At 38.3% G+C, this 27359-nt stretch overlaps 2 protein-coding genes and 1 pseudogene across 2 annotated transcripts; all 3 read right to left on the bottom strand.

Annotated features, from left to right (window-relative positions):
• Positions 1 to 13503: 13503 nt before the first annotated feature.
• On the bottom strand, positions 13504 to 18496 carry LOC132619826 (uncharacterized; annotated as a pseudogene).
• Positions 18497 to 19599: 1103 nt separating this feature from the next.
• LOC132619827 (uncharacterized) lies at positions 19600 to 21886 on the bottom strand. The gene is made up of 7 exons (XM_060334606.1): positions 21576 to 21886; positions 21177 to 21531; positions 20706 to 20929; positions 20450 to 20638; positions 20135 to 20234; positions 19661 to 20044; positions 19600 to 19608 (listed from the first exon to the last, which is right to left on the bottom strand). Exons 1-7 carry the CDS (start codon positions 21884 to 21886, stop codon positions 19600 to 19602), a joined length of 1572 nt encoding a protein of 523 aa, XP_060190589.1.
• A 153-nt stretch (positions 21887 to 22039) lies between these two features.
• LOC132619828 (uncharacterized) lies at positions 22040 to 25286 on the bottom strand. The gene is made up of 3 exons (XM_060334607.1): positions 24942 to 25286; positions 23928 to 23998; positions 22040 to 23024 (listed from the first exon to the last, which is right to left on the bottom strand). Exon 3 carries the CDS (start codon positions 23018 to 23020, stop codon positions 22040 to 22042), a length of 981 nt encoding a protein of 326 aa, XP_060190590.1. The 5' UTR covers positions 23021 to 23024; positions 23928 to 23998; positions 24942 to 25286.
• Between the last annotated feature and the right edge of the window lie 2073 nt (positions 25287 to 27359).

The raw sequence follows: 27359 nt of genomic DNA on the forward strand, positions 1-27359 counted from the left end.
CTCATCATAACATATGCATAAAGACTCTAAGGCAACCATACTTTATCGAGGTGACGTAAGGTCGTGAACCCTCGATTTCATTATGAACATTTATAAAAATTTTGCCTCACCTTGAGGGAATTAGTATTTAAGGTGAGTGTAAGCAAGGAATTCCATCAAATCACTACTGAACTCATGACATTGCTCTTATCTCGTATCATTATTCCTGATCTTACACTCTTAGCTTTTAGGAGCATAGGAGAGTCGTGAAGAAGAAAGAAGAATCATGTCATAGGATTCATGCCATAGACAGAAAGGACTAGCCTCACATACCATTGTCATTTAGCTAAGCTATCATTCACGTGTTCTCCTCCAATATCACGTCGCTACCTTCACGAGAGAGTTCACATTAACGTTAGTTAATCGCTTATGAGAACGTATCGTTATTTCTAGGAAAAATTGGGCTGCATTTCCTTTGTTTTTACTACTTTTCCCACGTTCTATTTCAACTCCTAAACATTTACAACAACACTTCACAATATCGTATCAACAATCGTCACTCATATACGTTGAGCAAAATCCACCATTTTTCTCCTTTTTCTCCACATTTATGGTTATAGTTCGTTATCGCATTTTCTCATATATAATGCTTATTTCCTGGTCTAAACATTATTTACAACATATTCATAATCATGGCACATCAACGTTTATGGTTCCATTCGACTACCATTCAATTATGACACTATTCTCCCATTTAAGACCCATTTTCCATGTCTTTCTACAATTCAAGTATCTTAGCTTTCCAATACCTTAAACAACATGATAAAGTCATTTAACTAATCTTAGATGGTGGTGGAACAAGCCTAGAGTGGAGTTCTTCCTTTAGCACTAAAACCCTACTTCACCTCTTTTGGAATTTCTTGGTTTGGATGAACTTCACTTGAGTTTCACACACTTTGTTTCATGTATTTAATGTGGTTGATCTTGATCTCCCTTTGATTCTCTTAAATTCTTGTGGATGAAGTGTTTTTGATTACTCTAGAGAGTTCTTGAACCGTGTAGGTGAGAAATGAAATAAAATGAGCTTAGGGTCCCTTTTTAATAACTCAAAATTTGATTTTTAATGAACAACAGTCGGGGTGTACAATGGTCGTAAACCCCACGTTACGGGCCGTATACTGGTTTACGGTCCGTCCTCCACGACCGTATTTAAGCATTTCAAAACCAGAAAGGTAGGCTGACGATCATGGCAGTTTACGACTTAGTTTACGGGCCGTATTTCAATTTACGGTCCGTATTCCAAGTCGTGTTTAACCATTTGATGCATTTGACAGAAAGTTGAAATTTTGGAAGGTTGAAGGACGATGGCACTTTACGGTCCGTATTCCATTTTACGACCACTGGGCTGAAATGAAATTCTGCAACTTTCTTATTTCCAAAGTTCATAAATAGTCATCCCCTACTTAGTAAAACATCGCACACTCATGCCCTTCGTTGGTCTATTCATTGTTGGCTCACGAAAAATTTCTAAGGTGTAACACCCACCTTACGTCACTACTATAAAGTTATAGCTTTTATTTGGGCTTTCATGCATGCTTTTTATATTATATATATGTATATATGGGATATGGGAAAAGGGCGAGGCGTTATATACGCATAACCACCTGATCAATTGGTATACTATGATATCGTCCCGGACGCGGGATGCCCGGACGCAGGATATATGGTTATGTATGGGGTTGCACGTTCTGCAACGCTTTTATGTTATATATGTATGAAAAATGTTTTTTTTTAAAAGAAGCTAAGCATGCATGGTATCCGCCCTAAGAGACAATCAGATGTACAAGTTATCTCTTTATCTCATGTTATGTTCTATATCTTGTGTTATGTTGTTATTAATGCCTTACATACTCATTACATTATTCATACTGATGTCCGTTTGCTTGTGGACACTGCGTTCATGCCCCCAGGATCAGGTGACCAGACAGGCGATCCAGCTTAGTAGGTCTTCCACTCAGCTGCTGTTAGTGCGCTCTACTTGGTTCGGAGCTGCAATCCCTTTTGTTATGCTATTTTGACATGTATATATAGGTATGACAGGGCCTTGTCCTGTCCTTTCTACAGCTCGAGCTCCATTGAGGTCTGTAGACAGTTGTATGTAGTTGGGATGTTATGTAGCCTTGTTGGCTTTTATTTTTGTCGTACAACATATGTAGAGGCCTAGTCGGCTTGCACTGTTATCCTCAGCACGTATGTATATATGTATGCTGGTTATGAGTTCTTGATGTAGAGTCTATTATGTTAATCTTACAGGAGTTAGTATAGCTCAATTATAAACTACATATGGGCCACCCTATTGCTCAGTGAGATCCATGTACGAGTTTAGGGGTGCTTGGTCAGTAGAGGTTGGTCAAATATAGGGGTACTCATCACGACTCATCGGCTTGGGTCATGACAGTTAGTTTAGTACTTATGAGCTTATTTAGTCTCTATTTAGTTTAGTTCTTAGGTGCTTATTTAGTGATAGGATTCCTATAGTCGAAACTCTAGAAACCTAAAACTAAATTGTGGAAGTTGCATAACAAAAGAGAATTGGGGATGAGAGGGATGGAGGATAGAAGAAAGACCCAAAGGATAGTAAATCTATGGTCAAACTTGGGTATGTGAAACCCAAACCCCCGCAATCAGATTCAATCCTAAGAACCTATAATAATTGAATTCGAAAGAAGACTCAATTTGAATTCCACAAATGAGCAATCCAAATAAGAATTTAATGGAAATTGATTCAAGTAGCGACTAAGAAATCACACTCAATTAACCAAACAAACTATGATTAATACTAAGCTAAACAATCTCTCAACACATAAGGTTTTTCATCAACATTTAAGGTGTAGGTAAATGAAAGACTAAGTGTCTTATTTATACTAATGCTTTTACAACAAAGGCCCAAAAGTTGCCTTTGCGGAAATAACCCCTACATGGCGTATTCAATGCTCCAAAAGCCCTATGCTTAGAATATAGCCTCAATTTGCAACCTTAGCCTTGAATTGGATTCTTAGCCAAGATTTGCAACTTTTCTTTAGCCATGAATTGTACATCTAGCATTCTTTGTGCTCCTAGCCACTTTGTGTATTAGCCTCTTTAAGCTCTTCCCAAGCTATCTCCCAAATGTTGAATACTTTTGAAATCCTCTCCTCAAGCTCTTCCCATGCTCGTTTCCTCATTGGGATCATATCATCCTCCCCTTCTTGGAGAAGATTCGTCCCCGAATGTAAAGGCTCACCTACAACACAAGAAGATAGATCACTTACATTGAAAACATTATAGACATTATACTAACTTGGTAAGTCGATCTTGTAGGCATTTTCATTGATCTTCTCAAGGACTTTGAATGGACAATCTCCTCTTGCGCTCAACTTCCCTATTCTCAATTGGGAAAGCCTTTCTTTTCGGAAGTGAACCCATACCAATATGGGGTGTAACATTGGAGAGAGTTGTTTGTGAACGAAGCCCATAGTGGAGGTATGATGGGACACTTTGGAGTGGCCAAGACGACACTTGACATTCTACATGAACAATTCAATTGTTTTCCAAGAATGACGACCACAATTACATTCAATTATTCTCTTGCTTTTGAGAATAAGAACATTCTTGGAAACCATTTAATTATTCCAAAGTGGTTTTACTTAACCATAATTCAACGTCCTTATGTTTTAAATTTGAAAAATGTTCTTATTCTCAAAAGCTAGAGATTCATGAATTATAGAGTTCTTATGATGCTAAAGATAAGCCTGTTTTATGATGACGATGATTCTATTTCTAGAAATTCCTATGTTATAATTCCCTACATATTTTCATAACCTCCTTACTTCCACAAGTTGGAAGTTCATGATTCAAAGGCATGACTCCTTTCCTGATAATCCATAAATGCCTTCCAAAATGTACGTATTTTCCAAATCAGAGATTTATGATTCCGTAAGCTCTTATGACAACAACGATGGACACGTTTTTACAATGACAACGATGATGTCAAAGATGAGAATATTTCTACGACGATTATGATGATGATGATTTCATGTTTAAAAGTCCCAAGCTGATGATTTCAATGTGAATATGAGAATGTTGAGCTATTTCTTGATTTTCTCAATTTTATTCATTGATGATGATCTCATCTCATGTTATTCGTTCCTCCGAGGTGAGAAATAGCAATGATGATTATTCCATAATGTAATCGGAGATTACCGACCTTACGTCACTCCGATAGAGTCGTAGCTTTTGATTGGGCTCTCATGCATGCTTATGTTATGTATGATTTCACTGTGTCTAACGGCACGGGCAGACACCACTATGCTGGGCGTAGTGGGCAGCTATAGATAATGATAGTAACAACATGTATAAATGGCACGGGCAGACACCACTAGTGGGCGGCGTGAGATTGTTACCCCGGACGCGGGCTAATGATTATGCTACATATATGTATATGAGAAATGTTTTCTTTAAAGTTAAGCATGCATGGTATCTGCCTTAAGAGGCAATCATATGTACAAGTTATTTCCTTACCTCATGTTATGCTCTATATTTATCATTATGCTATTTTTCATGTTCGATATCCCTTACTATATTATTATTCATGCCTTACATACACTGTACATTACTCGTACTGATGTCCTTTCCTGTGGATGCTGCGTGCAGGTTCAGGTAGCCAGCCGAGTGAGCCAGACCAGTAGAACCTCTTTCCAGTTCCAGCTAGCAAGCTCCATTTGGGCCGGAGCTCTAGCCCTTTGGTATGCCTTTTGACATGTACATATATGGGTATGGCAGGGCCTTGTCCTGTCCTTTTTGTAGTCTATATTCCATAGAGGTCTGTAGACAGTGTATATATAGTGGGGGTCGTCATATATCACGACCCAACCCCGTGGGCTGTGACTAGTGCCCGAGCTGGACACCCATACACACTTACTTACCAAATCGGCATACCAACGACTTATCCATATTCAGCATACATTAGTTTATACAGATACTAAGAGCAGATATCGTCTTAAGCGGTCACATATAACAAACACATCATACAGAAGCCACCAAGGCTGTCGTAAACATATCGCCCAAAAACATATACATACATATACATACGCACAAGCCGTTAAGGCTGTCATAGCAACTGGAGCCGCTTAGACGCAAGCCACACAAACATAACTGAACCATAACGACCCATGACCCACATACATGTCTACAGGCCTCTAACAAAGACAACAGAATCATATGACAGGACAGGGCCCCGCCGTACCCCTAAATATATACATACATATATACAACGGAAAAGGCTGTACCAAAATGCAGGCTCCAGAACAAGGGAGCACTCCAAAGCAGCAGAATAGATGGCCTAGGCTGTCGGGTCACTCACGTGATCGTCTGTACCTGCGGGCATGAAACGCAGCCCCCGAAGAAAGGGGGTCAGTACGGAATATGTACCGAGTATGTAAGGCATAAAGTACAGTACAGGGGATCATAGCCAAAATAGAAACTCACCAGAACCAGTATGACTGTTAAAATCATCAATACGTTTCCTTTATGAAATGAAGTCGTGTATTTCAAATCATGAATCATACACATTTACATATATATATATATATATATATATATATATATATATATATATATATATATATATATATATATATATATATATAAAACGTGTCCCGGCACTTTAGTGATAGACTCGATGAATAAGGTCATGCATGTCAACATCATATACCATATATACATATAACGTGTCCCGGCCATCTAGTGAGGGACTCGGTGGATAGAATCATGCATGTCATCATCATATATCATGTATACATATAACGTGTCCCGACCCTTTATTGAGGGACTCAGTGGATAGAATCCTGCATGTTAGCATCATATAGCATATATACATAACGTGTCCCGGCCCTCTATTGCGGGTCTCGGTGAATAAAGTCATCATATGCCATCCTGGCCGCCATCCCCATATCATCACATCATCATATACATATACATATAACGTGTCCCGGCCCGCAAGTGAGAGAGACTCGGTGAATAATGCAGTGGAGTACGCACGAGAACATATCCTGACCCGGGCTCGGTGAAGGACATACTGAGGCTTGCACGAATAGAGTAGTGCGAAACCATATGCACATAAATCAAGACTCGATAGTCAAGTATACTTACCGACACCTGAACGCTCAAAAACAAGTTTCGGATCAATCCGATTTAGTATAAGAAAGTTATGAGCGTTTGAAGTACAGAACCTTCTACGAACGTTTCAGAAGCCATTTTTGGAAAATCAAAGCAACAATCATGTTAGGTACCTTTCGAATATCGTTATGGATCAAATCAGATAGAGCTTTTGGAACCATATGTACGTATCAAAATACATCAAGGACTCAATGGAAAATCAAACATGCTATCATTTGAAAATCAAGACATTAGTCATATCAATTATCTCTCGAATGCCATTCGGAAACATATCAAATAGATCTTCGGACATCATTGATACGCATCAAAGCCATATGAAATAGCTTATGGAGGTCAAGAATATTAGCCATCCTAGTGGCTCTAAAGAATAGGAATTTCTTTGAAATCATACATATACGTCATCTGCTCGTTTCATAAAGATCATGCCAAAAGAAAGAAAGGGTAAGCCTAACATACCTTGCCCGCTTCCTAAGTTAATCCGAACTTAAGTCTTTGGCTTCGCAAGATCTACAATAATATTAGTATATACCAAACATTAGCCATAAACACTTAAGAGTCCGATTCTAAACCAACACTTTATTTACAGAAATTTCGGCAGCATTTCCCCTGTAAATACAACCATCCCCGAGAATCCAACTCAGCCAAATCATCAACAACAAATCTGAGAATTTAACTCGGCCAAAATATCAACAACAATACCAACAGTTATTCTAACAATATCCACAATCAATTCAAAACGCATACTAACGTTAGCAACTTCTTTCTACAAACTTCGACGGCGTTTCATTTACGTTCAATTCGTAATTGCTTACATATTCAAGTACTAATCCGCAACCATTCAAACAATATTCAAGAATATTTCAAACAATCCGTACAATATTTAAAGCAATTCAACCAATACTCTACTTCATCCGAAACCTTCCAAATGCAACAAGAACAATAACAACACATTTCCTTCCTTCAAATTCATGAACTACACCAACAATTCACACACCAACAACATTATTTTCCATAATTACAAGAAATGGTTTTAACATCACGTTAGCTTCTAAACAACTCTCCAACACTTACAACTTCAACTAGAAACGTCAAACTTTCATTATCAACATAGAATTCATGACAACAACAACCAAAATACTAAGTAGAATTGGTCCCTTATTTCTACACAACACACACGGCCAAGCACCACATATACACGGCCACAACATACATCCATATTTTCATGAAATTCATCCATTTCTACATACCACAACATACACAACCATCCATAACATATAAAAAGAAGATTAATTCTTACCTTTTTCCCTTAACTTCTCACTTGGCTATGATTATGAACTTGCAACAAAGAGGGGTTTACTTGCTCCAACAATTATACCACGTTAAAGAGGACCTTCAAATTTGTAGGAATACTAGAAGAAAATATTTTTTTTGGATCAAAATTGAAGGCTTCAATTTTTTGCCTCTTGGCCGAATGGCCCTTTTGTTTTTGGTCTTCTTCAAGTTTCTTGAAAATTCTAAGTGGAGAAGAATGAAAAATGTGCTCTAATTCTCATCTTTTATGTATTAAAGTTGGGCTCCCATGTGGGCCTCGGCCCACTTCAACATGGCCGGTCACTTGCCCTTTTTACTTAAGCCCAATTTTTTTTTTTTGTAATTCATGAAAAATTATTCTCCAAATTCCAAATTTGCCCTTAGCCTTTCTCAATATTACCATGAACCACCTTGTGAATTTCCCTTTTTACCCCTAGCCTTTCTTAATATTTCCACATCAATAACTTCCATAAACAACTTGTGTGCTAAACAAGATAAAAAATATAGCCTTGCCCTTAACTTCCCGCAATTATCTTGAATTATCTGAATGTACAAAATGCTGGATATAACATCCTCCCCCCCCTTTGGAACATTCGTCCTCGAATGTTGAACTGGTCTCATGGTGTATTATAATACTTCGGGGAGGTCTCCTTCATAGTTGTCACATACGATCATTTAACATATCCGTTTTGGAAGCATAGATTGCCTGTAGGCATAGAAAATAAATAGGGGTACTCCTTTTTCATCTCTTCTTCGGCTCCCCGGTGTGGACTCTTTTATATTCTATTCATATGAGCGGCGTGCTTTCTTTTTTCGAGAAGTTATTAACTACCAACCGTTGTTACTTCATTATAACAGTCGTCATCCGAAATGTCCTTTGGATTTATTATTTTCTTCATTATCCTTTGTGAATTTAGCCTGTATACCTTTCTTGCTCTCTTTATCGCCCTCTTCTGGAACTCAGATCATCATAATTCGTTTCAAATCTAGTACGTTCTTCTCCCCCCCCCCCCCCCTTATTAAGAAGGTTTATATCTGTGCCTATGCCTTCTCTAAGTAACCCTCGCCTTCCGCGATCTCCTTACCATTGAAATTCCTTCATCGCGGAGCCTGTCATGTCTATTTCCTTGTTAACTACGTTCTCGTATTTAATCGGAATACTCATACGGGCATCCATTTCCGATGCTTACTTTTTCCATTTTGACATACCTCTGTCCTTTATGTCTAACAGTGTCATTAACCTTTTGGTGCGTATCCGTTTCGAGTTACTTTTTTTTCCTAACCACTCTCTTTTTCCTTCGATTAAGCCATTAGTATCCTTAATCTCTTTCTTAGGGAGTAGCTTTCTTCTCTTATTGTTTGTAGCATCGACTCTGAAGTTCGTAAGATATTCCTTTATACGCGCGAATCAGTTCCATTCTTGAGTCACCCTCCAGGAAGGCTTCTCTATGTTCAAAACAACTATACCAATATGGCTTCGCAATTATCCCTTTGTAATTATATCCTCCAACAATAGAGGATTCGGCCAAGCTGTCCTTTCCTTCATGCCCGTTCCTTATCTTTCGTCCTGTTTTCTTTGTATAGTCGAACCTCTCGGTCTTCACATGAATTCTTATTCCATGTCATAGGTTTTCTAGTCGACTGCGTCAACTTATTATCTTAGTCCTTTCTTTGATAAGTAATCAGTTAACTATCGCCAACTTATTAAAGTATCCTCCGTACTCCCATATGCTTGTCCTATTTTCACCGTTAACCTTCCTCAAGTTTGTTTCTCTTTTTGTCCTATACTATCACAGTCTAGTTCTTTTACAGACCTGTCCCTTAAATTTCTACGCAAATAGTTTCATGCTTTGCCCGTCGACTCTTTTGGAGGCTTTACTCACTCATATTCCTTTCCTTTGACATTACCGACACTTCAGATCTCCTTACCCTCCACATTCTCATTTTCGTTCTACTTCCGGATATCGTTGTATTAGGACTTTCCAACTTTAACCAGTGATGGAACCAGTATGAGTTTACTTTATAATATCTGTACTATATCTTCCGCTTTGTCTCTTGATTTCTGTTCAGTTAATGTCTTCCGTACACCGCAACACTAGTTGCTGGGATTCATCTATCGATCGATACAGTCACAAATGGGATGTTATATGCATACATATACATTTACTACCATTTCGCTTACAAACATTTCCAAACGTTATTCAAACTTACTCTGATTCCAGAGCTGTGTTGTGCTTTCTTCCCTTTCGCCAGTCTAGTCCGTCTCAGCCTACGCGACCTCTATAAGGTTTCTAACCACTCCACATACTCTAATTTCCTTTAGGTTGCCCTAATTTCATATTCGTCTCCTATATCTACATTTATGGAAATTTTAGTACACTTCCCAGGGGGTCACCCATCCTAATATTGCTCTGGCCCTAGCACGCTTAACCTCGAAACTTTAATGCATTTCAATGCGTTAATGCTGGTATAATTGCATTCACTTCCCCGCGCAACCTTTATCACGTAATCTAGGGCAAGTCAGGGTCTTAATAACTTCCAGAAGGTTCCCGTAACGTATCTCACTCCGATATAGAGAGGGTCTTTTACTCTTCTGACTATACAATTACCGTGTTAGCCTTCTAAATCATCAATGTTCACTTTTCGTCTGTATGTATAACTATCTCAAACGGCTCTATCAATTCGGGTTTTATCCCAATTCTACTAGCAACCAGGGGGGAAAATATATATTTCATTGCATATACATTTCGGAAGAAGATAAGTAGTATACCTGTAAATACATTTGGTGACGTCTCCTGATCCTGCCGGCTGGCCAGAGCATATATGCGGTTCGAAGGACCGCTAGAACCGGGAGTTCCGCCACGACCTCTACCGCGGCCTGCTTGTGTCGGTATACCTTGCCCCGTAGGGCGCATGGCTACAGAAGGGGAAGATGAACCAGCAACTAACCCGGTGGGCTGGGCTGAACCACCTGGACCACCCCTAAACGAGCACCCCCTCATAACATGGCCCTGATGGCCAAAAGAAAAACAGGCACCGGTGGCGAGACGACATTCCCCCGGGTGGCGCCTGCTGCACCGAGGACACTGAGGCATAGACGACCTCATCTGACTGAACCCTCTGCTCGACTGCGAACCCGAGGCCCTGGAGATTCGACCCGCTCCTGAATATCCTGTATTATCAAGTCTCTTACCAGTAGACTGTGGGGGTGCACTCCGTGCTGGCTTCGAAGGATGTCTAGTGTGCTGCTGAGGCTGCCCGCCTCGAAACCCCCCAGAATAACTAGCTGATCTAGCCCTCTTGGGCTGGCCCCGGTCATAATCTCTGTCGGGCTGACGCCCTCTACGTCTATCCTCCATCCCCTGAGCATATGCCTGCACCCGAGCAATATCCATCCCAGGCTGGGATGCCACCGCCATACAGCTATCAATCAGGTAATCATCCAACCCCATCACATATCGATGCATCCTGTCAGTCATATCGGCTACAATAGTAGGTGCATATCTAGCCAACGAGCCGAACTCTAAACTGTACTCCCGAACACTTCTGCCCCTCTGTCTCAACTGTAGAAATCTGTCAACCCTAGCTCGCCGCGCCTCGGGAGGCAGAAAGTGGCCAAGAAAGGCCTCTGTAAACTCGGCCCACACCGCTGGGGGAGCATCCTCTCCCCTAGACAGCTCCCAGGACTCATACCAATTAATAGCTACATCACGCAATCGATATGAAGCTAGATCGACAAACTCGGTCTCAGAAGCTCTAACTAATCTCAGCGTACGCTGCATCTGTCGAATAAAGTCCTGGGGATCCTCCTCGGGCTTTGACCCGTAAAACTCTGGGGGATTACAAGTCAAAAAGTCACGAACTCTCAAGCTGTCATATATATTCACATCATCGCCCCCTAGCCCGCGTCTGCGAGCCTGCCCTGCTGCTAATCTCGTCAGCAACTGTACGACATCTCTCATCGCCCTATCCTTCGCCCCTGGCTGAGGAACTGGAGGCTCGGGCGCTGGAGCCTCTGGAGCTAATGGTGGAGCCACCTCCAGATCCATAGTGGCAGTGGCTGCTGCTCTAGGCTCCTCTGATAATGGTGGCGTAGCAGAGCCCGCTGACTGGGGCATAACCTCGGGCATAGTCTGGGCACGGGCCCTGGTAACTCTCTGGGCCTGGTTAGTCTATCCAACTGCTGCTGACTTGCCCTTCTAGGCTGCCGTCGCTTTTCTCGGAGGCATCGCTGAAAACATAACATTTCGTCAGAAAGGAACCATCCTAATAATACAGGTCTATCGCACGATCTAAGATAAAAAGAAAAGGTAACACCCTAAATGTCCTGTAGCCTCCTATTTATAGATGTGGTGCACCACACACCGATAAACAAGACTCTACTAGACACGGCCTGAAGACATTCCGAGGACAAACCGCTCTGATACCACTTTTGTCACAACCCAACCCCGTGGGCCGTGACTAGTTCCCGAGCTGGACACCCATACACACTTACTTACCAAATCGGCATACCAACGATTTATCCATATTCAACATAAATTAGTTTATACAGATACTAAGAGCAGATATCGTCTTAAGCGGTCGTATATAACAAACACATCATACAGAAGCCACCAAGGTTGTCGTAAACATATCGCCCAAAAACATATACATACATATACATACGCACAAGCCGTTAAGGCTGTCATAGCAACTGGAGCCGCTTAGACGCAAGCCACATAGACATAACTGAGCCATAACGACCCATGACCCACATACATGTCTACAGGCCTCTAACAAAGGCAACAGAATAATATGACGGGACAGGGCCCCGCCGTACCCCTGAATATATACATACATATATACAACGGAAGAGTCTGTACCAAAATGCAGGCTCCAGAACAAGGGAGCACTCCAAAGCAGCAGAATAGATGGCCTACGCTGTCGGGTCACTCACGTGATCGTCTGTACTTGCAGGCATGAAACGCAGCCCTCGAAGAAACGGGGTCAGTACGGAATATGTACCGAGTATGTAAGGTATGAAGTACAGTACAAGGGATCATAGCCAAAATAGAAACTCACCAGAACCAGTATGACTGTTAAAATCATCAATACGTTTCCTTTATGAAATGAAGTCGTGTATTTCAAATCATGAATCATACACATGTACATACATACATATATATATATACATATATATATATATATATATATATATATATATATATATATATATATAACGTGTCCCGGCCCTTTAGTGAGGGACTCGGTGAATAAGGTCATGCATGTCAACATCATATACCATATATACATATAACGTGTCCCGGCCCTCTAGTGAGGGACTCGGTGGATAGAATCATGCATGTCATCATCATATATCATGTATACATATAACGTGTCCCGGCCCTTTATTGAGGGACTCGGTGGATAGAATCATGCATGTTAGCATCATATACCATATATACATAACATGTCCCGGCCCTCTATTGCGGGTCTCGGTGAATAAAGTCATCATATGCCATCCTGGCCGCCATCCCCGTATCATCATATACATATACATACACTACAAAAAAAACGGGTTTTAGCGACGGACTAAATCCGTCGGTAAATAGCATATATCTGTTGCTAAACCAATATAGCTATAGAATAACTACATAATTGAATCCGTTGGTAAAATCCTCGTAGCTAGCCATTTGCCGACAAAAAAAATGAATCCGTCGCTGGATTAACGACGGATTGGTGACAGATTTTATTTGTTGCCAATATGAGCGACGAATGAAATTCGTCGCGATGTTAATAATTTTCGTCGCTAATTATATGAGTTATTTCGTCGTTTCTTCTGAGTGGCGACCAATAGTTTTTGTCGCTAATTCCGTAGCCAATTCTTTTAATATACACATTTCTGCATTCCTTTTGGCGACGAAAATAATTTGTCGCAACATTTGAAATCCGTCGCAAATCTTTTTTATTTTATATAATATTTTAAATACACCTGTCCAAGCATATATTAGATACCCATGTAATAACTTAATTAATAGAAACTAATATTCTACAAGGTCCAAAATACATAGCAGAATGCAAAATAAGTTTGGAGCATCCACAACGATAATATCCAAACCGAAAAATCCAAAATCATATGCAACATCCATAAAGTCCAAACAACAAAACTAACAACCATAAAGTTCAAACCACAAAACTAACTAATGAGAGACTGGAGAGCCACGATCATCATCAGAAACCGATGCATGAACTTGATCAATGTTGGCAGTAGCTGGAGCTAAAACTATAGGTGCCATAGATGGTGGATGGTCATTAGGAGTGTCCATCTGAGAAGAGACTGAAGGATTCAATCCACGTACCCGCTCAACAATAATAGGAAGCAAGCGATCAGTCAGTGCAGGAATTATGCTATCAGTCAGTGCAGGAATTAATCGCGTCACTAACTCATCCAAAGTTCCCGTCGCTGCTGGTTGAGCATTCAGAGGTGGTACTGAGGATGTAGCATAGATGCAGAAGAAGGACGAAGATTCGGCCCATAATATAAGTGTGCTTGAGATCCAAGACCATATATTCTTCTTTTCTTTACCCCTCCTACGGCTTCGTAATAGGCTTGACATTGATCAACTTCAGATTGAGTTTGTGACTGATTTTGTAGTATTTCTTGATATTTTTCCTGTAAAAGAGAGTGATAATTAGTTAAACTCATTTCACTAACAGTAAGCACATGTAATAGAACCATTAAATACAACAAGAATAATGCCCTGAAAGCTTCAATACAATTCAAGATATCTCTGTCTCACTGTCTCACTGTCTCACTGAAGGCTACTGATAATGTAGTTAAAAGGTTCGGAGTGAATTTATCTTCCATCTGTAGCTGCTGTACTACTAATCACTATGAGGAGACTAGTTACCATATGTTTAGTTGTGGTTATATTGCTAATCAAGTTTGGACTTTCTTCTGCAATTCATGTGGAATTAATCTGATCCATGGACAGGTTAATACAAAAAGCTATGAAGTGGTGGTTGGCAAAGCCTAAAAATGAGGTTCATAAAACTATTTTACAATGCTTACCAACTGTCATATGCATACTAGCTGATCTTGTGCAGCAGCTACATATGGCCTGGTACAGCAATTTACTGCAGCAGGTGGCAGCCTAAAAATGCTGGAGTACAGGAAGTATGCTAGCACAATACTACTGTTTACAGCAGCCAGGAAGCACAGCTGCACTTGGTGTGGTCTAGAATCAAAGATACAGAGCTGTTGGTTCTCAGGTGAGTGTACAACTGGAGGAAGGAACTACAAGAAAGTTGTCACTGATTCATTTTAGCATTTGCTGCTGTTGGAAGTTGCAGTAAGTCATGCAGAAACAAGGATTTTGCTTTAGAGGAAAACTTGGCAACTTGTAAAACAACAGCAAATGCTAAAATGCTTTGCAGCAAATCCTTTTGTTATCAGGGTCATCCCACTAATATTATTAGATGCTTTATGTACTATATCAGGGTTGTCCCGCTAAATAATTTACTGAAATATGTGCAACGACATGCAGACAGTATAGCCTATCAAACTAACAAATAAGTGGCCATATACATGCGCGTTCCCTCATGTACATATCACAATACATATATATAGCTAATATCTTTCCTAGCATGAGAAAATATTTTAGCGGTCAAAATTTCAATATAATCTTTAGAGGTCTACTGATTTTTGTATCCAATCTTCGTTGAACACATCCAATCTATGCAAAAACAATCAATTATTGGGGTCGATTATACCCATTCGATTCATGTTAAACAGGTAATATCGACTTATAAACGTATTCAAATGTAATCTGAAATACAAATATTCAATTTTTTGTTTTTGACTTTATGTAAAAAATACATCAACTCAGATCTGGTGCAGCTAAATGCAGCACCTGTTTTGCTGGTGGTAACCAGGAGGGTATATAAAAAATAAAAAAATAAAAAAAGGGGGGGGGGGGGGGGGGAGGGGGGTGCAGATGCAGACAAGGCTGGAGGTGGTGACAAGAAAGGGGCCTGTTTGCAGCATGGAAAGGCACAAGGTGCTCTTGCAGCCTTGTTTGTTGGATGAAATGGGCAAAGTTGGTCAGGAGAGTAGGATGGTAGTCCCCTGGTGTATTTATGATAGGTGAAAATTCATTGTATAGCTGCAAAAGGACCAGGGGTACTGTTGGCAACTTTGATAGGTGAAACACAAAGAAAGGTCACAGGACAGGACCTGAAATGATATGGGAAGTACTGGAAAAACAACAGGAAGAATGAGATGCATCAGCTGCTACTGACCATCATAAGATACAGCAGGAAAATAAGTACAGAAATCCAAGAGGCTTGCAGCTGTAGATTGACAACATCTCAAGCTACAGAAGCAGTTTCTTTCTAAGGGACTAGCAGGTGTAGCATGGACAACAAGAAGCTAGTTGTTAAATCAGTGTAGCTTGTTTATGCAGCACTGTTGAGGCACAACATCAGTAGCCAAAAAAAAAAAAAAATTGCAACTTGAAACTTGGTTCTGTTCAGTGGGGTCAATGAACTGCATCATTGAACAAAGGCTGCAAGGCTAATGGCAGCAACTGCAAGGAATCAATACAATTGTACCTACTAATAAATCATTAAGCTTAATCTTGTTAATAGGTTTTTGAAACAATGTAAACTGAACAATCTTAAAAGCTCTCAACTTTTCAACCCAATCACTACCATTATTACTACTACCTTTGCCATCACCAAGATCTCTAACTTCCTAGTTTGGCTGAACCAAAAACCATCTCTAAATCCCCAATCCAAGAATTAAAGATCCTAAATCACCAACACAATCAACAGCTATAATAATAACAGAACTCTTATTACTCAACTTACTACATTTATATATGTAGTTAATGTTTCCCACTATGTTTAAGATAGTGTCTTTAAGTAGCTTTGAGGAGATTCCATCTTTTAAACAAACTTGCCTTCTGTACAGGGATTATGTAAGCAGATTGTAAAGGTTTTGCTGATAGTGGTGCTGCTATTTCTGTAGGGTACAAGTCCTGATGTGGTTACTTATAACACTTTAATGAAGGCCTTTATGAGGGCTAAAAAGTTCGATCAGGTTTGGCTTCTAATATTGCTATCAGCCATTGGCTTTCGCTCTTTTCTTGAATGTGATGGGACTAAACAAAGAAACTTCCTATAGAAGATTATAGAATGTTGGACTCACATGCACGATTCGGGCTCTCTCACCAACAAAAGATTTTCCATCATGACCGTGTGTATGGACGTGCAAATGTACCTCACTTGGTGTTGGATCCCGACCCTTTTTAATAGCCTATACAAGAAAAAAAATACATAGTTTAGTAACTTCCAAAACCAACAAAAACAGCAACCAATGTCATAGTAGAGAATATATTTTGACATATTCCTTTTACATATGCAGAGTCCATATTAGAATATGTTCATGAAAATTTAAAAACTAATTGAAGGCAGGAAATCAGTAAAACGTTATGGTGAAAATGAGAGATTTTGTTTTAAAAACTAATAGCATTAATTAGTCTGTGGCGGTCCATGAATCCCTGCAGTCAATGGATAACCGATCCTGATCATTATCTTCAGAATTTGTTTGCAAATAGGCTATATCGCAAGTCCAATAAACACAATTATAGAATACATGTATTTCTAATTGGATATGTAGGTAACTGCCATAGCCGGCTCATAGTATATTTAAAGAAAAATTTAGAATTTGACATCATGGAAATTTAGTTAGGCAAACGCCAAAGCCACAGAATTAACTTACAAGTCTCTTGTGATGCTCTCCGATGGAAATAGAGCCGCCCGTGTGAGTCCCACTAGCAACTGCATCCTCACCGCCACGACGATTCTTTGAAGCTGTTTTTGATTTTTCAATAACCTTAGGATCTGCCCAATATCTCTTCCAACTTTCCCATGTTTCTTTCGGAACATAAACTGGCCGAATTCCCTCACCTTTTATTGAGCTAACGAAATCACAGTACCTTCTCGCTGCCTTTCTACGCCATTGCTTCCTCACTTCACTATCAATCGAAGCATCCCAATAGAATGCCTTCTGAAATAATTTTACAGAGTAGAGTATAACAATAAACTCATCATCTCAGCAAAAAAAAATTATAAGACATGAGTTATAAGAAAAGCACCATCAGTCACCCAATAAACGGGAAAGTAAAAGAACTGCAGCTTTCTCTAACAGGTGAAAAGAATGAGATGTTGCCCGTGTTGCAAGGAATTGAGATAGAGGGATTATTAGACATGTTCTTTGTTACTTACTATGACAGCTTCGATTAAGAATAAAGCTCTACATCTCATAGTCAAAGTTAAATAAAAAAAAATCTATTTTTCGTTCTGAACACTAACGGTAATTAGTGACAAACGTTTCAGTTATTATACCTCGAATTCTCCGAGATAAAAATCTTTTGTCTCTTGTGAGACACTTTTCCAGTTAACTCCATTAGGCTCAATTTCATTGTTGAAAATCTCAGTTATCGTCTCAGAGCATATTCTCGATGGTTCCAACCTGGACAAATTTGAAGACATTATATGAAGTCTATTATAAAGCAATTACAGTATAAAAATAATAATGGTGCAAGCAGAAAACTAACCCTGAAGGAGAAAGAAAAATAAGTGTCCGCTACACGTTACTGTTGCTCTCACCTTCACCTACTGCATCACTCTGAGCAGATGAACCTTCACCTATTGCGTTTCTCTGAGTAGACGCACCCTCGCCTATTACGTTGCTCTCATTAGGTATTATCGGAGATGATTCAGAAATGGATGGGGTACTACCATGACCTGATGTTTGAATTGGTGGCGTAGTAGTAGGACATGTTTGAACTTGGTCTTGCCCACCTGAGGAATTGGTACCACCTTGTTGAGAACTAATTGGGGGAACAGGAACAAAAGGCATATTACCTCGACCAGCGCTACCTCGACCTCTAGTTGAGGTCTTGATTGCGCGGCCTATGCTACCTCGACCTCTGCCACGAGCCATAACTACAAGAAAAAAAAAGGCAATCATCTTTTAGATAATCAGCATGAGAGTAAGCAATTGAAACCACTGATTACACACAAAAAATGGGCAGTAAATTATTGGTTTTGCACAATAATTTTATTATTGAAATTCGACCAACTTCCTGTGACCAAATTCACAGAAACATGTTAGGTTTATGGATCCTCACTTTCCTGATGAAATTTTTATAAGGAAAGTTAAAGGATGAATGTCAAGCTGTATATAAAAGGTGATCAGTTAAAATGAAAGAAGTCAAAACTCCACAAAAGGTCCATTTGCAGTAGTAAACTCAGGTTAATACCTTCAATGTTAAGAAATGAAAGAGATCATCACAAGCAAACTGTTTTCTTTAAAGATACACACAAAAAATGGACAGTAAACTCAACTAACAGAAATGAAAGAGATCATCACAAGCAAACTGTTTTCTTTAAAGATTACACACAAAAAATGGACAGTAAACGCAACTAACAGAAATGAAAGAGATCATCACAAGCAAACTGTTTTCTTTAAGATTACACACAAAAAATGGACAGTAAATTAAATTGTGCAAAACCATAGAATTATTGCTAGATTTTCAGTATAGTAAGCAATGGATATATTAAGAAAAAGTCTTTGGATTGTGCATACATTATGAAAATGACTAAGAAGCTTAGACATCCAAGACAACCAACAGATGTAGACATATCACACACTTATAACATCCAAAACATATTACTACAAACAAAGTTAATAAAGATACAGTAGCACATTTCTATCAACACACTAGTCAGTATCTATTTCTTCTTCGAACTCCTCCTCATCATCCTCCTCGGTTTCATACTCATCTTCTGTAGATTCTTCTTCAGAGTCTTGATGCTCTTCTTCGGATTCATGATGCTCTGGAAATAATCCATTATCAATTGGTTCATCCATTTCAATTGCTTCCCCATTTGGATCATGCAGGAGTATAACTTCATCAACGATCATATTCATATCTATCTCATGGACTTCAACTTCTTCAACTTGGAATGGAAGATTTAGTTCCACTTCCGGAGTTGTGATCACTTCCTCATCAGGAGATTCAATAACATTTCGAGGTTTGACTTTCAATACAGCTAACCAATCATCCTTGTCCTTTTTTATGCTAGGATAAGACACATAACACACCTGATTTGCTTGCATCGCAAGAATAAAAGGTTCAGATTTGTCAAACCGACGACGATGGTTAACATCGACCAATTTGTACTGATTATGCTCCTTAACACCAACATTCATAGTTGGATCAAACCATTCACACTTGAATAATGTAGTTTGCTTTAAATGTGCTTCACGGTATTCCACTTGTATAATCTCTTGTATCCGTCCATAGTAATCGCCAACATTTGGACCCGAGATACAAACTCCACTGTTCATTGTTGATCTAGCACTACCGCGACGTAATGTGTGAAATTTGTATCCATTAAAAAAACACATTGGATAAGTATATGCTCTTATTAATGGTCCATGAGCAAGACTACGCATGTATTTGTTCTCAATATGATTGGATCGAACCTATTTTAAGAAAATTATAAGACTTAGTCAAATTTCACAAGCCATTTTAAGCAGTCATAGTTTAAAAGATAATGATTGATGGAGGCTTACATATTCCTTGAACCATATAGAAAAATATGTTTCAAGACTCTCATCTATTTGATCTTGAGATAGATTCGGGAACTCTTCTTGCAAACGTTGCACATACATGCTTCATTGCAACAAAGTAAGTTAAATAGAAACTCATAATATATGGATATATTCTTTATTTTAAATAAGTATAACTTTATAATGTTACCTCACAAATGGCTCAACCTCTTTAGTATTTAGTAAAATATAAGTTTGGGCAGCCTTGATTTCTTCAAGGGACAAATCTCTCTTTTTTTCTTCTCCCGATAGTTTGCATGGATGAGTGAATATTGAAACATTTCCTTTTCAATATCTTCTACAACACCACCATCATTGTTACGGGCCACATTTTGATGACGTGAGATAACATGAGGTTCAAAATAATGAGAAAACAATTGTGTTGACTCCGCCATCAAGTATGCTTCACAAATGGAACCCTCAACACTAGCTTTGTTCCCAATCATGTTTTTAAGAGTTCGAAGGTACCTATAAATGTAAACCAATAAATTATTGGATACTTGTCACCATTAAAGAATATATATTTTATATTTACCTCTCAAAAGGGTACATCCATCTGTATTGTACAGGTCCAGCAATTCGTGCTTCATATGGCAGGTGCACGGGTAAATGTTCCATTGAATTAAAGAAACCCGGGGGGAATATGCATTCTAACTTACACAAGATCTGTGGGATGTGTACCTCTAATCTCTCCAAGTCCACCACTCGAAGAACAGTTGAAGTAAGATCTTTAAAAAACAAACTCAACTCTGTAAGTGCCTGCCACACATTACTAGGAAGTAGCTCACGAAAGGCAATTGGCAATAGTCGTTGCATGAACACATGACAATCATGACTTTTCATGCCAAATAACTTAAATTTGTCCGTGTCCAAGCATCGACTCAAGTTCGAAGCATACCCATCTGGAAACTTCACACCTTCCAACCAATCGAACAAGACAACTTTTTATTTCTTTTCTATTGTATATGCAGCTTTGGGATAGCTTCCATCAGGATTCCTTGCTAACTGCGGTCGATCGCAATATTTTTGCAATATCTAGACGTGCTTTCAGATTGTCTTTGGTTTTGCCAACAACATTAAGAACAGTGTTAAACACATTATCAAAGACATTCTTCTCAATATGCATGACATCAAGATTATGTCGTATCAAGTTAGAACTCCAATAAGGCAAATCCCAAAAGATGCTTCGTTTTTTCCATCCGCATGAATTACATATCCTCTTATTAACTTCTTGTGCATCTAACTCAGTTACTTTTCTTATCCCCAACTCACAAATTTGATTCAAAATTTCTTCTCCTGTTCTAACGGTAGGTGGTGGCCTTGTAACAGTATGACCTTTAAGAATGTTTTTACGATCTCTCCTAAATGGATGATTTGATCAAGAAACATTCTATGACTGTCAAACCAAGTTGTTTTCCCACCATGTTTTAAGCTGAATGATTGTGTTTCCTCCATACAATAAGGACATGATATGTTGCCACCTGTACTCCATCCTGATAACATAGAATATGCTGGAAAGTCATTGATTGTCCACATCAAAGCTGCCCTTAATTGAAAGTTTTGCTTTTTTGAGATGTCAAATGCTTCTACACCTGTCTCCCACAACAAAGTCAATTCCTTTATTAGAGGTTGCAGATAAACATCAATTTTTAGTTTAGGATTGTGTGGCCCCGGTACAATGGCAGTTAAGAACATGTATGCCTCCTTCATACACATCCCTGAAGGCAAATTATATGGAGTGATAATTACAGGCCACGAAGAGTATTTTCTCCCCGTTTGAGCAAATGGTTGGAAACCATCCGTACATAACCCCAACCTCACATTCCTTGGTTTAGCAGCAAAAAAGGAATGAGTTTCATTGAAGTGTTTTCAAGCCTCAGAGTCTGATGGATGACGCATTACCCCCTCCTCTTGTATATGCTCGTGATGCCATCTCATGTCGGAAGCTGTAGCATGAGACGCATATAGTATCCGCAATCTAGGAATCAAAGGGAAATAATACATTTTCTTGTAAGGGACCAATTTCCTCTTACGAGAACCAACACGACGTTTATACCTCTCATAGCCACAAAACTTACAAGAAGCTAGGTCCTCATCATCACCCCAATACAACATACATCCTGAATTACAACAATCAATCTTTTCAACAGGCAAACCCAAGCTACGCACTAGCTTCTTGGTCTGATAATAACTATCAATCACTATGTTATCTTCAGGTAAAGCCTCTTTCAATAGTTGCATAATTTGATTATAACCCCTCTGTGACAAAGTATTCTCACTTTTAATATTTAACATCCTAGAAACTACTGTGAGTTGAGAGAGGGAAGAACCAGGATACAATTTTGCATCAGCAGCTTGTAGCAAATCATAAAACCTCTGGGACTCAACATTAGGCTCCTCCTCCATTGAAGGATTAGATTCCTCCTCCACCAAAGGTTCACAGTGATGAGATGACTCAGGTTCAGTATTACTCGAACCCTGGCCAAAGTTCGGTCCAGCTGCATCTAAAACCATTTGGCGATATGGATTATCATATCCTAATTCAGGTTGAGTACCACCATGTAAATCACTATACATCTCACCGGTCACTTCTTTTTCCCCTTGATACTTCAAAACAAAATAGTTCTCAACAAATCCAAACGATTGAAGGTGCAATTTAACGGTTTCAACATCCATGAATTTAATATTGTGACATTTTTTACACGGACATTTGACATCGTCACCACTCATGCGGTTTCTCTGAGAACATGAGAACTCAAGAAACTTATTAACACCAGTTATGAAACTAGAATTAATACCCCCTCGACCATCCAACCTGTCGTACATCCAACCACGCTCTAGATTATCCATAATACTATTTAATGTTAAAATAAACAAGAAACTTAGAGTTACTTTCTGTAAATAAGTAAGACAATCAGAATGCCATCCAAAGGAAAACAAGTTGAGTTTAAGACCAATTTTTTTTAACTGCAAAAAGAAAGTGTGCTGCCTATGAAGTTTAAGAAGGTAATAATAAACTTTCTTAATCAACAAAGGAAAAAATTAGTAAAGACAAGAAAGATTACCAACATTAAAACAAGCAGGTATAGATACTATAATCCTACTCAACCAGACAACTTCACTAAAATGCGCAATCAACCACAAATAATTTTAGCAAGGGTAATCAAACAAATAATGACACAGAGAATAGCCCCAACTTTATGAGACAAAGTTAAAGGTAATTAAACAACCTACTGTTTTTTCTCTTAGTTTTCTGGTTGTTAAAGAAAGAAGAAACTCAAGAAATCAATTAAGCAAAACGAGGCAAATCTATTCTTTACAGAATTTCTCAAGATCGTAAGGAATACAAAAAATTTCACCAATTCAATCATTAGGTGAGGTAAAAGAAACCACAAGTCACATTAGGACTTCCCAAAGTGGCTATAAACTTAGTTATGTTCATTTTAGAAAGGTTAAACCTGCTAACTTTAGGCAAAAAAGGGCAGAACCGAGAAGTGCTTTGAAATACTTTCCTTAATCAATGAATCCCACATTTACCATTTGGAATTACTAGCCTTGTCACGGGAGGATCATGTTTACTAAATTTGAAGACTCAAGGTATCTCAACAATATTAAATAATTCATGTATTTAGTAAATGAAGTTTAAACATGCCTCAAACTCAAAGTTCTTCGCTTAATGTTAAGCTCATTTTAGGACTTTAAAACTTCTCCATTTCTGGACAAACAGTGAGAGCAAATAGCAATAATCCTAACAAACCTTTCGAGAGCTTTTTGAAGAATTTGATGAAGTACAACTCTTTCCTAAACCCTGCAATTGTGTCCTAAACCCTGCAAGAATGAATATAAATCAAATCCTTCAGTATTAGTGAAACAGAGATTTAGCCAGGAAACCAAAAATTTACGTTATTTAACAGAATAAACATCGTTAAATGTCATAAAAGAGGAAAATAGCATTGAACAAAATAGCAAAAGAAAAGAAGAAATAGATACCCAAACCGTCAATTTTTTATCTATACGTTTCCAGATAGCTATACATATATCTACTAGTTGATTATTAGTTTATTACATTCTAACTTAGATTAATGTGCACATAACAAGTAAAGTGAGATAAATGCGGTCAACTGAGAATAGTTCTTGCTTGCAGTTCCAATAGTAATAAAAACCCACTATTTTCACACTAACTTCCCAATTAAATTCAAGATAATTTCAAGAATGCATAAGAGCACAACTCTTATAACTTATTTTCATAAAGGAGTTGATTAAAAAGAGTACACCTTGGGGGTATTTGGATTCCTAACTTGGGTTTTCATATGGGATTTGAAGAGAAAACTGCAGTTGCTGAAGTTACACCCATATTTTCTTGGAAAACTAATTTTTGATGCTAAACAGAGAAATTAAACTATATTTAAAAAACCCAAAATAAAACAATTGCAAAATTTCTCCTCCTTCCAACACACTGACACATACAAGGTGGCAACAAAACCAAAATTTTTGTTCTTTAACAGCATAAACATTGTTAAATGTCATATACAAAATTCAAGCTAAGCAATAAGTTCCCCAAATCACAAAGACCGTGATCAAACTTGTTGATTTTCAACAAAAACAGGAAAATAAACAAGACCCACAATTTATTCAACTATAATTCGTACAAGAAAAACAAAGTACACACAAAAATTAACTGAATTTCAACTCAAACAGAAAGAAGGATGATTTTCAACAAAAAAAAAAAATAGACCCACAATTTATTCAGAGAAAGAAACAGATTTAACACCTGAAATTCAACTCAAAACCCCTCAGAAGAGAGAAAAAAGGCTTAGAGAGAGCCCTCTCTTTGATGAAACAACTGCTACTGCTGAGAGCTAAGCGATTCTTACTGAGGTTTTTAGGGTTTTTATGATTATTATTGATAATACCCAGTGCATGTATAACTGCTACTGCTGAGAGCTAAGCGATGATGATATCTACTTTTTTAACTGATATAGAAAAGCAAGAAAGAGAGAGAGAAATAAACAAAGTAAATCACCATGGTAAATGAGAAATAAACAGAGTGAGAGTATGAGAATGGCGTCTAATTTTCCGGTGGGTTTGAAGTAATTCCGGTGGGTTTCAAGAGAAAGAGAAGATGGTGGGTTTGAAGAGAAAGAGGTGTTAGTGCGTTTAGAGAAGATGGTGGGTTTATTTTATTTCGTTTATAAAAATAAAACTAAATTTTATTTACCGACGGATTCATTCTGTCGCTAAATATTAATTTGAAATTTTACCAGTGAAACATACATATTATTTAACGACGGAAATAATCTGTCGCTACTTACGTCGCTAATCTGTAATAAATTTTGCCGCCCATGGTTTGTCGTAATTTTAGTAGCTAAAATAAAGGCGCGGAATTTTCGAGCCAAAATATAGCGACAGATTTAAAAATTCGTCGCTATTTCGTCGTTAATTTAGATATCATTTCTTTTTTCATTTTTTTGGCGACAAAACTCTAATTCTGTAGGTAATCCGTCGTTACATAGAGACGGAATTAATTGTGTCGCTAAAATCTGTCGCTAAAACCCGTTTTTTTTGTAGTGATATAACGTGTCCCGGCCCGCAAGTGAGAGAGACTCGGTGAATAATGCAGTGGAGTACGCACGAGAACATATCCTGGCCCGGGCTCAGTGAAGGACATACTGAGGCTTGCACGAACAGGGTAGTGCGAAACCATATGCACATAAATCAAGACTCGATAGACAAGTATACTTACCGACACCTGAAGGCTCAAAAACAAGTTTCGGGTCAATCCGATTTAGTATAAGAAAGTTATGAGCGTTTGAAGTACAGAACCTTCTACGAACGTTTCAGAAGCCATTTTTGAAAAATCAAAGCAACAATCATGTTAGGTACCTTTCGAATATCGTTATGGATCAAATCAGATAGAGCTTTTGGAACCATATGTACGTATCAAAATACATCAAGGACTCAATGGATTAATCAAACATGTTATCATTTGAAAATCAAGACATTAATCATATTAATTATCTCTCGAATGCCATTCGGAAACATATCAAATAGATATTCGGACATCATAGATAGGCATCAAAGACATATGAAATAGCTTATGGAGGTCAAGAATATTAGCCATCCTAGTGGCTCTAAGAATAGGAATTTCTTTGAAATCATACATATACGTCATCTGCTCGTTTCATAAAGATCATGCCAAAAGAAAGAAAGGGTAAACCTTACATACTTTGCCCGCTTCCTAAGTTAATCCGAACTTAAGTCTTTGGCTTCGCAAGATCTAAAATAATATTAGTATATACCAAACATTAGCCATAAACACTTAAGAGTCCGATTCTAAACCAACACTTTATTTACAGAAATTTCGGCAGCATTTCCCCTGTAAATACAACCATCCCCGAGAATCCAACTCGGCCAAATCATCAACAACAAATCCGAGAATTTAACTCGGCTAAAATATCAACAACAATACCAACAGTTATTCTAACAATATCCACAATCAATTCAAAACGCATACTAACGTTAGCAGCTTCTTTCTACAAACTTCGACGGCGTTTCATTTACGTTCAATTCGTAATTGCTTACATATTCAAGTACTAATCCGCAACCATTCAAACAATATTCGAGAATACTTCAAACAATCCGTACAATATTTAAAGCAATTCAACCAATACTCTACTTCATCCGAAACCTTCCAAATGCAACAAGAACAATAACAACACATTTCCTTCCTTCAAATTCATGAACTACACCAACAATTCACACACCAACAACATTATTTTCCATAATTACAAGAAATGGTTTTAACATCACGTTAGCTTCTAAACAAATCTCCAACACTTACAACTTCAACTAGAATCGTCAAACTTTCATTTTCAACATAGAATTCATGACAACAACAACCAAAATACTAAGTAGAATTGGTCCCTTATTTCTACACAACACACACGGCCAAGCACCACATATACACGGCCACAACATACATCCATATTTTCATGAAATTCATCCATTTCTACATACCACAACATACACAACCATCCATAACATATAAAAAGAAGATTAATTCTTACCTTTTTCCCTTAACTTCTCACTTGGCTATGATTATGAACTTGCAACAAAGAGGGGTCTACTTGCTTCAACAATTATACCACGTTAAAAAGGACCTTCAAATTAGTAGGAATACTAGAAGAAA

The sequence above is a fragment of the Lycium barbarum genome, chromosome 11, assembly GCF_019175385.1.
Source record: "Lycium barbarum isolate Lr01 chromosome 11, ASM1917538v2, whole genome shotgun sequence".
NCBI classification, from domain to species: Eukaryota; Viridiplantae; Streptophyta; class Magnoliopsida; order Solanales; family Solanaceae; genus Lycium; species Lycium barbarum.